Genomic DNA, 14299 nt, shown 5'->3' on the forward strand with positions numbered 1-14299 from the left:
GACACTATTACAAATATTTTGTCTTGGCCTCTCAAATTAAGGCTAACACTCTCCAAAGACAAATTTTTGTCTGTAGCTATTTTTTACGGTTTCTAAACTAATGTTTTAGTTAAATTCTCTCATAAAGACATTTTAGTCCCTGATTTTTTTAAATTTTTGTCTTCATTAAAATTAAATTTTCTATTATAGTTCTAAACAAATGAAATGTTAGATTATATTTTTACCAAAGAAAACGGTCTATTGTTCTAAGCAAATGAAATGGTCTGTTATAGTTCTAAGCAAATGAAATGGTCTATTATCAAACAAGATGGATAACGTGAGGAGGTACTGTCATGATTTATCGATTGTCTATGACCAAATACAAATTGTTCTTGAACCCACCCATCTGCCCAACTCCAACAGACAATATGCAAGTCTCCTTGACCTTTTTCTTACAACTTGCATAGAAATTTGCTCATTCTCCATTCTGTCTCCATTGGGATCTTCTGATCACAGTTTTCTCGATTAAGATAAAAAAATTTAATAAGTTTTCAGATGTACCTCTCCATCATACAGTATATCGATACTCTATGGTTGATTGGGATAACTTCTGAACATTTATATCAGATATACTTCTGCATTCCATGTTAAAAATATAATATCTGACCTGACTGAATGGTTAATTGTCAGTATAGACTGCTTCATAGCCTCCAAGAAATTCCAGCAAAAGCTCAACGGCCAGCTGTGATTTACCCCAGAATGTGCCGCTGTAATTGAGCCCAAAAATCACTATTTCCATTGTCGTTGCATCGATGTTGTGAAACCAAATCAATCATTGTAAAAGAGTAATAAAGACTCCAAGGGATTAGTATGCTCAGTACTTCAATTTTAAAGTATCTGAACAATGGCTTGGTTCCTACCAACTTTTGGCGAATAACAAACAGGGTCATGAACAGAAGTATGTCCATCATCAATGAACCTGAGGTAATCATGTCAGCATCTGACAAAGCTAAACTCTTGGGCAAAAATTTTGCAGCAAATTCTACCCTTTGCGATCAAAGCCGCATACCCCCCCCCCCATATTTCCTCCTGTGACTGAAAACACACTCTGTGACATACAAATATCTGTACGTGATGTTGCCAAACTTATCAAAAACCTTGATTCCAGTAAAACAACTGGCCCTGATGGCATTCCAGTCATAGTGTTCAAAAAGTTTCCACTAGAACTACTTCCAATATTTAGAAAACTGTTTAAACGATGTCTTAAGGAGAAATGCTTCCCAACCCTGAAACACTTCATCAGTCTGCACAGTCTTTAAAAGAAAAGTTGTCAACCATCTCAGCAAAAATCACCTACTCGGTGACATGCAATGTGGTTTCTGTTCTGCGAGATCTGCAGCTGATGTACTGACTGTTATATCACAGGATTAGTGAATCTCTTGACCGGGCTTCATTTCTAGAGCAATAGTTCTTGATATATTAAAAAGGCTTTTGATAGAGTATGACATGAAGATCTACTTCACAAGATCGCCAGCTATGGATTAGTTGGAAATATCCTATCAATTATTCAATCCTTTCTCTCCATTAGACTTATAAGAGTAGTCGTTGATGGACAGAAAGCAGAAATTCATAGTATCAACACTGGCGTCCCTCAAGGGTCCATCCAACTCTCTTCCTGATCTTCATCAATGATCTCCGAAATCACATTCTTAAACATTTATGCAGACGACCCCACAATCTATGGTAACACTTCAAAGGCCAGCAATGATCAAGATCTTTCTGATTCTCTCTCTTCTGATCTTGGGAACATGGTGCAATGGGAAAAGGTGGCTGATTAATTTTAATGCATCGAAAACTAAGCTTCTATCCTTTAATCATAATTGCTCTGACCCCATTATGCCCTAATTGAATTGAATGGTTCTCGTCTTGAGGAAATTCCATGTATTGACAAGCTTCTGGGACTAACCTTAACTCCTGATCGGAAATGCAACACATACATCAAATCTGTTGCCAAGATCGTTGGAAAAATGGTTGGATCACTCTACCACTCCAGTAGATATCTCACTGCTGATGCAATTTTTATAAGAGCTCTAAAATGGAATCTGTTGCCACCATGCCTTATCCAGCCTTGATAGAGTTCAAAACCGGCTTCAAAACCTAAGTGATGTCCTTTTCTCTTCCCTGCAGCCTCTTTACCACAGAAGCGATGTTGCGAGTCTGTTCCTGCTCTATTATTATTTTAATGGCAAGTGCTCGACTGAACTCTAATCTATGGTCCCCCTTTGCCAAACTTTCACAAAAAAACACTCGACTAGCAACAAGCAATATTTCCTCCACTCTCTATCTGTGCCTGAATCTATACGCAGCTTCCAAGAACAAAGCTTCTTTCCCAGAATTGCCCGCCTGTGGAACACTGTTACCGGTTGAATACAACATGGTAACCTTCCAATCCAATGTTGAGCTCATAAATAATCAAATTCCACCCAATTTACACCATTAATGATTACTATATTACTTACTACCTTACATTCATTAACCCTTATCCTTGAGTGGCATTCGGGCCTTGATAAGCGGTGAATCTAAAGGAATAAAAAAAATTTCATGGTCTATTATGTTTCTTACCACTTGTTTATTTTACTTCTAATAAAATTAAATGTTTTATTCTTCAAACCAAAAAGAAATTTTCTTTTTCAGTTCTAAGTAAAACTGTTAATTTTGACCTGTAAAATTTGCCACTTTGTAAACATATAATTCGATTGAAAAGTGCAATATGAAATTCATATTATTATTACCATCATATTTGATTTAACGTCCGTTTCATATACCGACATGTATTGGACAGCTTTTAGAAATTGACTTTCAATGTGATTTATGGCCAGGTTTCATTGAAAATCATTTCCTCGATTGAGGTAAAATTTTTATTGCCCTTTCAATTCAGTGAAGTGACTGGAGATCAATGTTTTTTTTATCAATGTAATTTCCCACTAAAGTAAAAATGTGTTTCATCTGCCTTTCGACTCAAATATTCTATTATAGTTCTAACGAAAATTGTTAATTTTATACATTTTTAAAAAATGTCTTGTTTCATTTCATTCCAGGATTGCCATTATTACTTGACAAATCTGGATTGTATCCATTTCTTGTGGCTTTTTTAACTGCTTCTGTTGTTCATGTAAGTTTTTTTTGTTTGTTTTGTTTACATTTCTATGAGTGTGTTAAAAGGAATTCTGACACAAAAAATGACAGTCACATATCATTGTATATATTATTGATCTTTTAAAGAGAGAATGTCGTATGTAAATAATTGTGATGTCTATTACATGATTATATGTCTATTACATGATTGAATTTGATGTTTTTTTTTATAAATATGTAATATGAATGAACAAATGCAACACGTTATGAAACAAAGGTTCTTTTTTTACATATAAGTAAGGTTTTATATACTCTATTATGTTTGGAGCTGCTTCAGCTCTTCTTCACACATCCCAAATTGAAGCTGACTTTTTCACGCTCCACATTTTCAAAATGAAGCTGCTCCAACTCATTTAAAAATAAACTGCTATTTTTTAGCACTCCGTCAAGAAAATGTACCTTCTTTCATAAAAATTCTATTTCACGAATGAATGGTCAAAGTATAGGGAGAATCAGAGGATATGAATATAGATATATTTATGTGTAAGACTGCAATGATAATATTTTGAAACGCCCGAAGCTTCTTTTTGGGGTTTTTACTATTGAGATATTCTAGTCAAAACAAGAACTTAGGCATCTTGACTAGAAAACTAATGAGCATGTACAATGCACTCCACCTTAGTAAGATATTGACCGGTTCTATGTAAAAAGTAGAGAAGGGGAAGATGACTGATAAGTATAGAAGATTGTGTGAATGACACTAAAAGGCAAAATGAATGCAGAAAGAAAGGCTTTTAACATATAACTCTTTTGTACTTTACATACATTACGAATCTTTCGATACACAATCCTTCCACATTTTTTCACTGTTAACAATGGAATTTATGCATCATTGTGTATCTGATCAGTCCAACGCTTTGGAGATCTACCACAAATGAAACCAATTTCAAAAGTGAAATAATAAATTAAAATAAACATTAAACTAAATATGAGTGCAATTAAAAAAATATGCAGGATTTACATATTTGAATTATACTTCTTCCATGAATATGTCCTCAACAGGACCCGCAATGGGCAGTTTATAGCCTCAACAGTCTTATATCAATGCCTTGCCCATTATAGGAATCACTGTCTTCTTGATTTGTTTTCCAACCCTCCTAGATTATTACGTTGTACAGCACACTGGGGTTATAATAACCGCAACTCATCCCACAAAGGTCTTAATACTCGAGCATATTCCTCTGCATCCTTAGTATTAGTTAAATGCTTTCTAGTTTCAGTGAACTTGTCGATTCCTCTTTCATATTGGCTGATCAATATCCCACAGGTTCCAATCACTCACTAATGTCACTGATTAGTGTGCTGGCGTGATCATCATTTCACTTGTCTTAAGTACTAGTTAAAAGACTGCCTAGCCTTATTGAACTTATCGATTCCGTTTTGATATTTTCCAATCAATATCTTATAGGTTTCAATCACTCACCAGGCTACTGACGGCATGAATATGTGATTTTCACTTCACTAGTCTTCCTAAGGACGACATCATTTTTTCACTCTCAGGGCTCCTATCATCTATACGAGCCCCATCGAGTATTCTAGCATGGACAGGTTCATCTCCGTCATTAAATGGAGAATTCTTTCCCTTATATTCATGCTTTACATTTTCATTTCAAGATTTAACAGTCACTTTAATTCTCTCATTGTTTTACGAATGACAATCTAAATCTTCACCATTTATTCAAAGTTCAATACTCATTGACAAACTCTCACATAACGGCGAGCAGAATGAATGTGATACTCTGGTGACAACAGGGATTTCCAAACGAATTTAACTCTGTTAGGGCTTTAGCTCCACGCAAGGCACACAGTATCCCACATCATATCAACCTCTGCTCATTTATTTCACCGCCGTTAGATTTTTCTTGTTGTAATCTCTCACATGAGGTCTGCCACACCCACCTGCTGGTGATAGACCGAATACTAGAATGATCGACCGAGAAGACATCCGGAGCTTGAACCGCCCCCCAACCCGCTACCATTGGCTACACGGTCGGGCGGGACCCTTTGTTTCAAAACGCAGCCCTCAGCCAATGCAAGTGAACATCCAAACCTCAGACCCTCAAACACCAATCATTGTTCCGGTCGTATTCCATGTCATAAGCATATAGCACTATCTATACACTCAAAATTCAAACTCATCGAAAATTCAATTTCTCTAATAAAAAGAATTAACCTTCTTTAAACAACAAATATTAACCTTCGGCACTTGGGTAAAAAAGAAAAAAACAGAACGCAGGTAACTGAAACCGAAAAGGGGGAATCACCTGTCAGCAGCAAGTGATGTGCATGCAGGTTAAGTAATTTTTCCTTAAAAATCATCAAAAACTCGAATTATAGTATCAACATAGCAGAATTCGCTATAAGCCACAATATGGGAGCCGGGCAACACTGGAAAAATCTGGTTGCTAACCGCCTTGTTTAATTGACAAGGGCGAGAGGAGACCTGACTTGCGTGCACATTGCTTGCTGCTGACAGGGGATTCCCTCTTTCCGGTTTCAGTTACCCGCATTCTGCTGTTTTTCCCCTTTCCATTGTTAAGCAGACACATTTTCAGCTTCCTCGTCTCATCGTTTGCAAAGACAGATTTCATGAACCCTGTCACGATTAGAGTAGTCTTTTCTTTTATCCATCAAAATTCATTTGTTACACATTAAACCAAACACCAGTTGATGCCGGTGGCTTCATTTCGTTATGGATTTGTTTAATTATTTTTTAAACCTTTCAGTTTAATTAGAAGTATCAATTTGTAAGTTTTATTTTTTTTGATTCTGTTCAAAACAACCTCAGTGTGCAACTTTTTTGTTTTTCGAAGTATCGATTTAAATTTTTCAATCTCTTTTCCACTTAATTCACAGAATATCAACCCGAAATTCTCAATTTCTTTTCAGATTCTGTTCAAAACAACCTAAGCGCCCAATGTTCTTTTTGAAGTATCGATTTAAATTTTTCAATCTCGTTTCAACATTATAATTCACAGAATATCAACCCGAAATTCTTAATTTCTCTTCAAACAATGTCAACGCGCAATTTTTCTCCCAAAAGTATTGATTTAAATCTTTCAAAGAAAATTTCAATTTAATTCCCAGAAATTTCAGTCTAAATTTCTTCTCGTTTTTTTTTTCAAATTTTTGGCAAGTGCTGGACGACCCAGAACGCGTCTATAATAGATACATAGATCATTCTATTTGTTTTTATCTTCCTTTTCCAGAGGAGACAATTAGTCAACCCTCTCATCATTGTTCATAAGAAACATTAACAACACGCAGGCAACTTCATTCTTTTTATTTGAAAATTAGAATAATTAAGTCATAACTTCACGGGAGCGTTACTATAAATCACGCAATTAGAAATTCAATTTTACTACTCCCATGTTTCAAAATCAACAATTCATTGTAAATGCGTACAATTTATTCTTAAACATCATCTCAAAAATCAGAAATAATCATTTCAACTACTTATGGTTTATTATCGAACACAATCATTTTCAAATTATCTTTATCATTAACACAATTTCAAATAAACCGTTTTCATTTTAAACTCTTGTAGATCATCCAACACAATTTCAACGTAAAAAAAATATACACTTTAAATGTTTCTAAATTATTCTTATTTCAAAATTAGAATTATTCACTTTAAATGTTCAAACACAATTTCAAAATCAGAGGCAGTCATTTTCAAATTATCCTTATCATCAACACAATTTCAAAATCAAACATATTCATTTTAAACTCTTGTAAATTATAGCACACAATTTCGAGGTTGTCGGTTTCAGTCACTCTCGCCCCCTGCCCCCTTATATATCGTCCCCCAGTCAATATCCTCTTCCAGACACTGTAGAGATCCCTTAATGCCGGAAAGTCTTCTACTCGAATAGTTTCTTTCCTTGAACTGCTAGACTTTGGAATTCCTTCCTGGCTCCCTGCTTCCCTGACTGTACTGACATACAGAAGTTCAGATATACTCTGAACAGACATCTTGCTGCTCAATTCTGTACATAGTATCCCTGCAAATTTTGTCCCAAATAGTAGCACCTTACATTTTTTTTTTTTAAGTTTCAAGAAAGAAGTTGGGGGCGACATGTCCGTTCCACATGGAGTTGTTGTCAGTCCAAAATCCAGAGATGGAGAGAGAGAGAGAGAGAGAGAGAGAGAGAGAGAGAGAGAGAGAGAAAGAGAGAGTGTGTGTGTGTTACTGATTTAACCGTTTATAAACTCGGTAATGTGACTGAGAGCTGGCTTCTGATTGGACAAGCCAGGAAGCAAGTGTAATCAAAATCTCCAGCCGCGATAATTCGCTCCTGCTTGTGTTCGTTGCAAATTCGTTTGCTACAGATGTTTACAAACATTTTTTATTTAACATCATAGCAAAATTCAAATGTTAATATTTACTCATTCAAAGATCAGTTGATGTTGGGATTAAAGTATTAAGTTTTATTAGTTCAAAGAGAAAGTAATTCAGTAAAAGATATTAAATTGAAATATAGATTTCACCAGAGCAAAATTTAAATATTAACAATTACTCATTTTTTTTATCTTTCTCTTTTTCTGCTCTAAGCCAGGTTGAGTTTTTTTAACAATATTTTATTCAAAGATCTTGTGTTTTTTTTAAATGTTTAAAAAAAAATAAAGTCTTTTCCTTTCTTTCAGATCCTAATAGTATTTTTCATTGTTGAGATCCTGCAAAAATCTCATGCTCTTCAAGTAAAACATTTGAAGGTTAGTTTCCATTCTCTTTATTCAGATATTTATTTTCAGTTGCAACGATTTTGCAGTAAAAAATATTCGTTTTTTTTTTCAGTATTTATTTTTATTATTCTTTTCTTTGTCCTTTATTCTTTTTTTAACTGTATAACTCAGCATATTTTTCATTCATTAGACCACAATTAATTAATTAATTAATTAGTTTATTAATTCACATAACATATAATACCTACCCTGAAAACGTACTCCATGCCTCTACTGCCCAATCCTGTTAAAACCCCAATATTACATATTCAAATTACTAAAATTATCTAACAATACCCTGGATAACACTCCCACCCAAATGGATATCCCATATACAACATCCCCTAATATATCCCATATATAAGATCCCCTAATATGCTTATTGCCAGACGTTGCATCCCTATTTTGTTACCTAACACCTCCTTCCTCCTTTCCTCTTCTGATGAAAAGCATTAGGTTCTGAAATGTCTGGCATAAAGTGCTTTGATAACCCCTATGTTCTGTATTGCGTTCCCTTGTTTCAAATCTATATATCTATAAAAGTGAAATTGTCTGTGTGCCTACATTTCCCTACCAAATTACTCTGTAAATTTTCAGTATACAGACCCGAGATTTGAAATAAGGGGTATTGAGATCTGGGAAAATCTTTTTAATCGGTTTTCGGCCAAAAGTTTGACTGTCAAGGGGTCAAAGTTCAACGCTACCAAACACTTCCACTAATATTGGGTCTAAACACTTGAAATTTTAGATGTAGGTTACTTGGACATGGATCTAACTTTTTAACTTGATTTGAGCCCAAAACTATAAATGTTAAGGGGTCAAAATTGGGATTAAAGTTAAAAATAATTTGAGCTCTAAGCCAATTTTTGGTCTTAACGTTTGAAATTTTACATAAAGTACATTCAGATATAGGGCAAACTTTTTAATCGATTTTTGGCCGAAAATTTTGCTGCCAGGAGGTCAAAGTTCAGAGGATTTGCTTTTTGTGGTCTCTATCAAACTATTCAACCAATTTTGGGTCTAAACATTTGAAATTTTACATAAAGAGTATTCAGACATGCAGCAAGTTTTTTAATCAGTTTTTGGGTGAAAATTTGGCTGCCAAGAAGTAAAAGTTGAAAGAGTTGACCTTTGCAGACTCTATCAAACTCCTCCGCTAATTTTGGATCTTAACACTTGAAATATTAGATGTAGGTTACCTGGACATGAGGCAAACATTTTAATATATATATATATATATATATATATATATATATATATATATATATATATATATATATATATATATATATATATATATGTGTGTGTGTGTGTGTGTGCACATAAAGTTATAAACAATAGCAAAGCTTTATCATATACTAGCGGGGGTACCCGGCGTTGCCCGAGTGTTTGTTTCCGGGACGGGGGGGGGGGGAGTTTTAAAAAATGTTATGGTAGGTAAGTAGGAAGGATCAAACCCGGAGTGATGAGTAAAAGTAGGAAAATAAAGTGTGAAAAAAAACAAAAAAAAAAACATCTGCAACATTAACAGTTCAGCCACCAAGAAAAGTCCATTCCAGTTGTTTAGGAAAAAAAAAAAAAAAGCCGACTACGGTAGGTCGGCGCGAACGTGAAAATATAATGTGAATTGTCCAGCACGCTAACCACTACGCCACAGAGCACTGCAGCTTAGTTTAGTGATTTTAAATAACTTCACATGAAAGAACTACGAAGCCAAACCGGTGTTCTCTTCTCAAATGTTCCTTGTGAACGATCCCCAAACGGTGTTAAGTGGTGGCAGGGGGAGGAGGAATTTATTAGAGAGAAAATATTTTACCACTTCCATTGATCTTAACCGATTTTGGCCGTGACTTCTCAGCAGAAAAAGTATAGAAATCTAAGATTATCGAGGAATTTGAGAAATAATAAGCCTATAACACACCTCAGATATTGTTCTGCCGTTTGTGCATATTATATTTGCATGAAATATCTTGATTTTTAATCCTATTAATGTCAAAATCAGACGGGGAAAAATGAGTTCATTTTATTTATATAGAGAAGAAGATATATCTATCTATCTATCTATCTATATATATATATATATATATATATATATATATATATTTATTTATATTTTGTGTACAGAAAGTTGTTAGTTGAGACAGATCATTAGTACTGTCGGTTTCAAGCCCGATAATAAGGCCCGTTTAAGGTATCCTTATCAAGCTCTCTTCAGCCAATATTCGTCTATATATATATATATATATATATATATATATATATATATATATATGCGTGTGTGAACATAAAGTAATAAACAATAGCAAAACCGGGCTGAACTGCTAGTTGATGAATGCAACAGTTTATATTTTTCTATTAATATCTTTTCATCTTGTATCTAAGCTCCATCTACATGTCGAGCTTTTCTTATTATATCGAAAAGTCTCCATTTAAAGAATCCTTATATACTTCTTTGATTCCCTTATACTACGTGCCTTTAATAAGTTTGCAGACTTTTTTTTGTACTCGCATTTAAAATTGTTGTGGATTCTTGAGAATTCAGTATATTATTGATATTGTAAAATGTTTTTGGCTTCTAATAGGGGTAAATATTTATTTTATTTTGTAAAATATTTTACAAAGTAAAAATGTGACACAAGGCCGAAAAAAGGGCGTGGGGGTTAATGGTGCCCTAACTAACATAACGTTAACTTAACTAGACTTTTTCACCAAAATACCAGAATCACTCTGTGGACAACCTACTTAACACCCGAAAATTACAAATATATATACATGATGTGAGGGGGGGGGATGAAAATCTTATTTACAATAATCGAATGGTATGTACAATGAAAAAAAAGTGGTTAGTAAAAAGAACCTCCTCACTAATAATTGTGGCAGATAAAAAGTTTTGTCAGTCGAAAAGATGTAGGTCCCACAAAAACTAACTTTATTAAAACACCACAAAAATGGCTTACATCACTGACAAAACAGTCTATCCGTCACCTAATGAGGCCGGGATTGGGGATTATCGAACCAAAGGCGGGGGCAGAAAAAAAAAAAAAAAGACCGGGCCGATGGGGCAGGGGCGAATTAAAAACGGGGATTGGGACGATGACAATATGCATACTCTAGCTAAGTTAAAAATCGAACAAAAATGCCTAACTAGCCTACTCTAGGAGGTCCGATGTATGTCTACGTTAGTTCAGAACACCCAAAATTCTTATAGCCTAAGCAGATTAAAAAATAGAACTTAAGATCAGCTCCATTCATTCCACACAGTCGCGAAACTTTCACCCACCTGTCGTTGAACTTTGCTGGAGCAAGTTTCACCTTATCCAGCTTAATTCGCATTTTCAATCGATATTTGAAAATGAGAACAAGCTGGGGAGCAGTGAAGATCTCATCTCCCCAAACCTCCTTCTATCTCATTGTCCAAATCATGTCTCTCATAACTGCTAGCAAACACAGAAAAACATAGCGTTCTTCTTTCTTCATGGTTGGTGCCCAGTTGCAGCACAGGGAAACCGACTCCAGCACAAAAAAACGCCCGCTCAGCATGCGAACCATGAGGCCTTCAACTAACTCACACAACAGGCGAACGATGGCGCAGTGGAAGAAAGCATGATCAAGGTCTTCCTCCCAATCTCCGCATCGGACACATTTAGGTGTCTCCGTAAAACCCGCTGCATAGAGGGCATTTTGTATTACCAGCCAGGTGAGTGATGTCTTGTAATTATCGAAGCAGATTGACCCAGACGCCCAAGGCCATATTAAGCGGCGCTCCTCCTTCGTAAAACCGAACTCCTCAATCTTTTCATCTTGAACGGATCCCCTCACTAAGGCCCGATATAGCGCCTTGTGAGACAACAGCTGGGTGTCAGAGAGGCTTTCTTTGACCCGTAGAAGAAATCTCAAGGCCTGCCGACACTAGCGATAGAAAGGGCACTCATTTCGGAGCAACTTGTGTGTCTCCCCCTCAGCCGAATGCACACTCTCAAAAGTCTGAAAGGCTTTCTTAGTGTCTTCCATCCAGAAGACACCGTTTCCCTCACTAGGTGTACATATTCGATCCAGGTATATCAGCCTAAGAATGTGTCTACATATTTCCACACTAGGCATACCCAGACCGCCTTCAGACGGATGCAGATAACAGACCTACCGGGTAACCATGGCTTGCTTTCTGCGCCACAAGAATGCGAAAAGAGCACGCACCAGATCAACTAGTATGGTCTCCGGGAGTGGAAGTACTGATAGATGGTAAAGGATCAGGGGGTAGATATGAGAATTGCATACCTCTGCCCGACCCTTCAAAGACAGGTTTCTCAAGGCCCACAAATGAGATGCGACCTTGACCGCTTCCAATACCTCTGACCAATTTTTCTCCAGGTGGAGACTGGGGCCAAACCAGATGCCGAGTAGCTTGCATGGCCCATCAGTCCAACCAAAGGGTCCCTGGAGGGGCATACCCCTCCAGGCACCGATACGTAAGCCAATAGACTTAACGTAGTTAATTATGGCCCCTGTGACCTTGGCATACCGACTTGTTTCTATGTCGATGACTCTAATCTCGGCACTGCTCGTTACAAGCACAGTCACGTCGTCGGCATAGGCGGTATACTTTACCGGGTAGAGCCACCTTGCAAAGTAATCCCACAAAGGACCGGATTCACCCAAAACTGGCTCAAGCACCAGCACATATAGCATTGGGGATAACGGACAACCTTGACGGATTGATCTTGTTAACATGAAGGGCTTCGACCTCACCCCATTCACTTCAACCATAGCACTGGGGTTGGCGAAACTGGGGACCAAACCCAGCCGAGCGAAGAACAGCCTCTAGGTAATGATGGTCTACTCTGTCGAATGCTTTGGACTGATCTAAATTGATCAGCGCTGCTTTTGTGTCGACTTTTTCTACGATCAAGCGTATCGTGTGCAAATTATCTTGAAACGTCCGGCCCTTAACAGAACAAGTCTGTTCGGGACTTATTAGACGATGTAAGACAATCTGCAGACGATTTGCTAACATCTTGACCAAAATCATTAACTCTGTGTTTAACATCATTAAGGGACGGAAATTACCTATCCCATCCCCTCCATTTTTATCTTTGCGTAACAATTTAATGATCCCCCTGGTAAAGTACTGAGGTATGGACCCGTTCCTAAACCAGGATTTAAAAAGTACGGTCAGCAAAGGAATAAAAATGGGTGACAGCCTCAGATACACCTCGTAGGGCAGACCATCAATCCCAGGGGTTCTGTCTAGCCCGACCTGTTTTAAAGCCTCAATGACTTCTTCCTCTTTTATACTACCTTCACACCTAGCAACTTCGGTCGTCTCAAGGGGAGAAAAGTCGGCTAAATAGGTGTCAAACTGTTCAATAGTCAGACCGGGCTCCCTGGTAAAAAGTTCCTGAAAATGAGTTCGAAAACCCTCCAAGATTCCGTTGTTTGAAGTTACGGTTCGTCCGTCCAGCAATGTGACACTGGCGATGTCTCGATCTGCAGAACATTGAAACTGCTCCGCACGCAATGACGCGGCCATATTTGTTGCCTCGTTTGACGCTCTTTTTAACCTAGCCCTAACTAGTAATCTCTGGTCCTCCCTGTTATCCAAGGAGTCCAGTTCAGCCTTAATTATAGTATAGCTAGCACTATCCCCCTCCTCCACCGCCCTTTCTAATCTATCTTCTAGTGCCGCTTTCGCTGCTCTAGAACTACGGTTGAGCTGGCGACTAAAATCAGCAGCGAAGGACCTAATGACTTTTTTTTAGGTTACCCCACCACTTATTCCCGATGATAGCCCCCGTCAATTCCCTCTGTATTGTTAGTAGAAGCTGTTCTCGGAAGTCCTTCACATCAAACAACGACGTGTTAAACTTCCAGTAACTAGCCATCCTGGGTTAAACACTATCTAACTTTACTCGAACCTGGACAAGCCTATGGTCCGAATAAAGTATACTATGAAAACTTGGACAGTCTAAAAGCCCTAGGTTGACTCTCCTAACTAAGAACCGATCGATGTAACTCGAAAGTTGCACCGGATTGGAGCCGCGTCTACCTGTCCAAGTCCATGCTAAATCCCCGGGCTTTTCGTTTTGAAATTTATCGACAAGATCAAACTTGTCGACAAAGTCTCGAAACGCTTTAGCATCCCGGTTCTGATTAGTATCCCTTATGGTATTAACCCCACAATCTAACTCAGGATCCAGGACCTCGTTCCAGTCTCCCGCTAAAACTAACCGGCGAGACGGATTCATGAAGGGCTCGATTCGCCAAAAAAAGGAAACTAACTAAGTACGGTTATTGGGCGCATAAACCCCAATAAAGCGAACTGCCACATCCTTTACGGTAACATCTAGAACGAGCAATCTTCCCTCTGGATCTGCATAAATAGGGTCACACGACGCATCAAGAG

General features: G+C 37.3%; 1 protein-coding gene across 2 annotated transcripts in view; it reads left to right on the forward strand.

Annotated features, from left to right (window-relative positions):
- Positions 1–14299, forward strand: part of LOC145291378 (uncharacterized) — a 92060-nt gene that overhangs the window by 20982 nt on the left and 56779 nt on the right. For both annotated transcript variants that reach the window (XM_080137167.1, XM_080137166.1), the window contains exons 3-4: positions 3078–3151; positions 7822–7890. In XM_080137167.1, coding sequence (XP_079993293.1) covers positions 3078–3151; positions 7822–7890 — 143 coding nt within the window. The remainder of the gene's footprint in view (positions 1–3077; positions 3152–7821; positions 7891–14299) is intronic.

The sequence above is a fragment of the Euprymna scolopes genome, chromosome 12, assembly GCF_053919585.1.
Source record: "Euprymna scolopes isolate OS-2025 chromosome 12, ASM5391958v1, whole genome shotgun sequence".
Lineage (NCBI taxonomy): Eukaryota > Metazoa > Mollusca > Cephalopoda > Sepiida > Sepiolidae > Euprymna > Euprymna scolopes.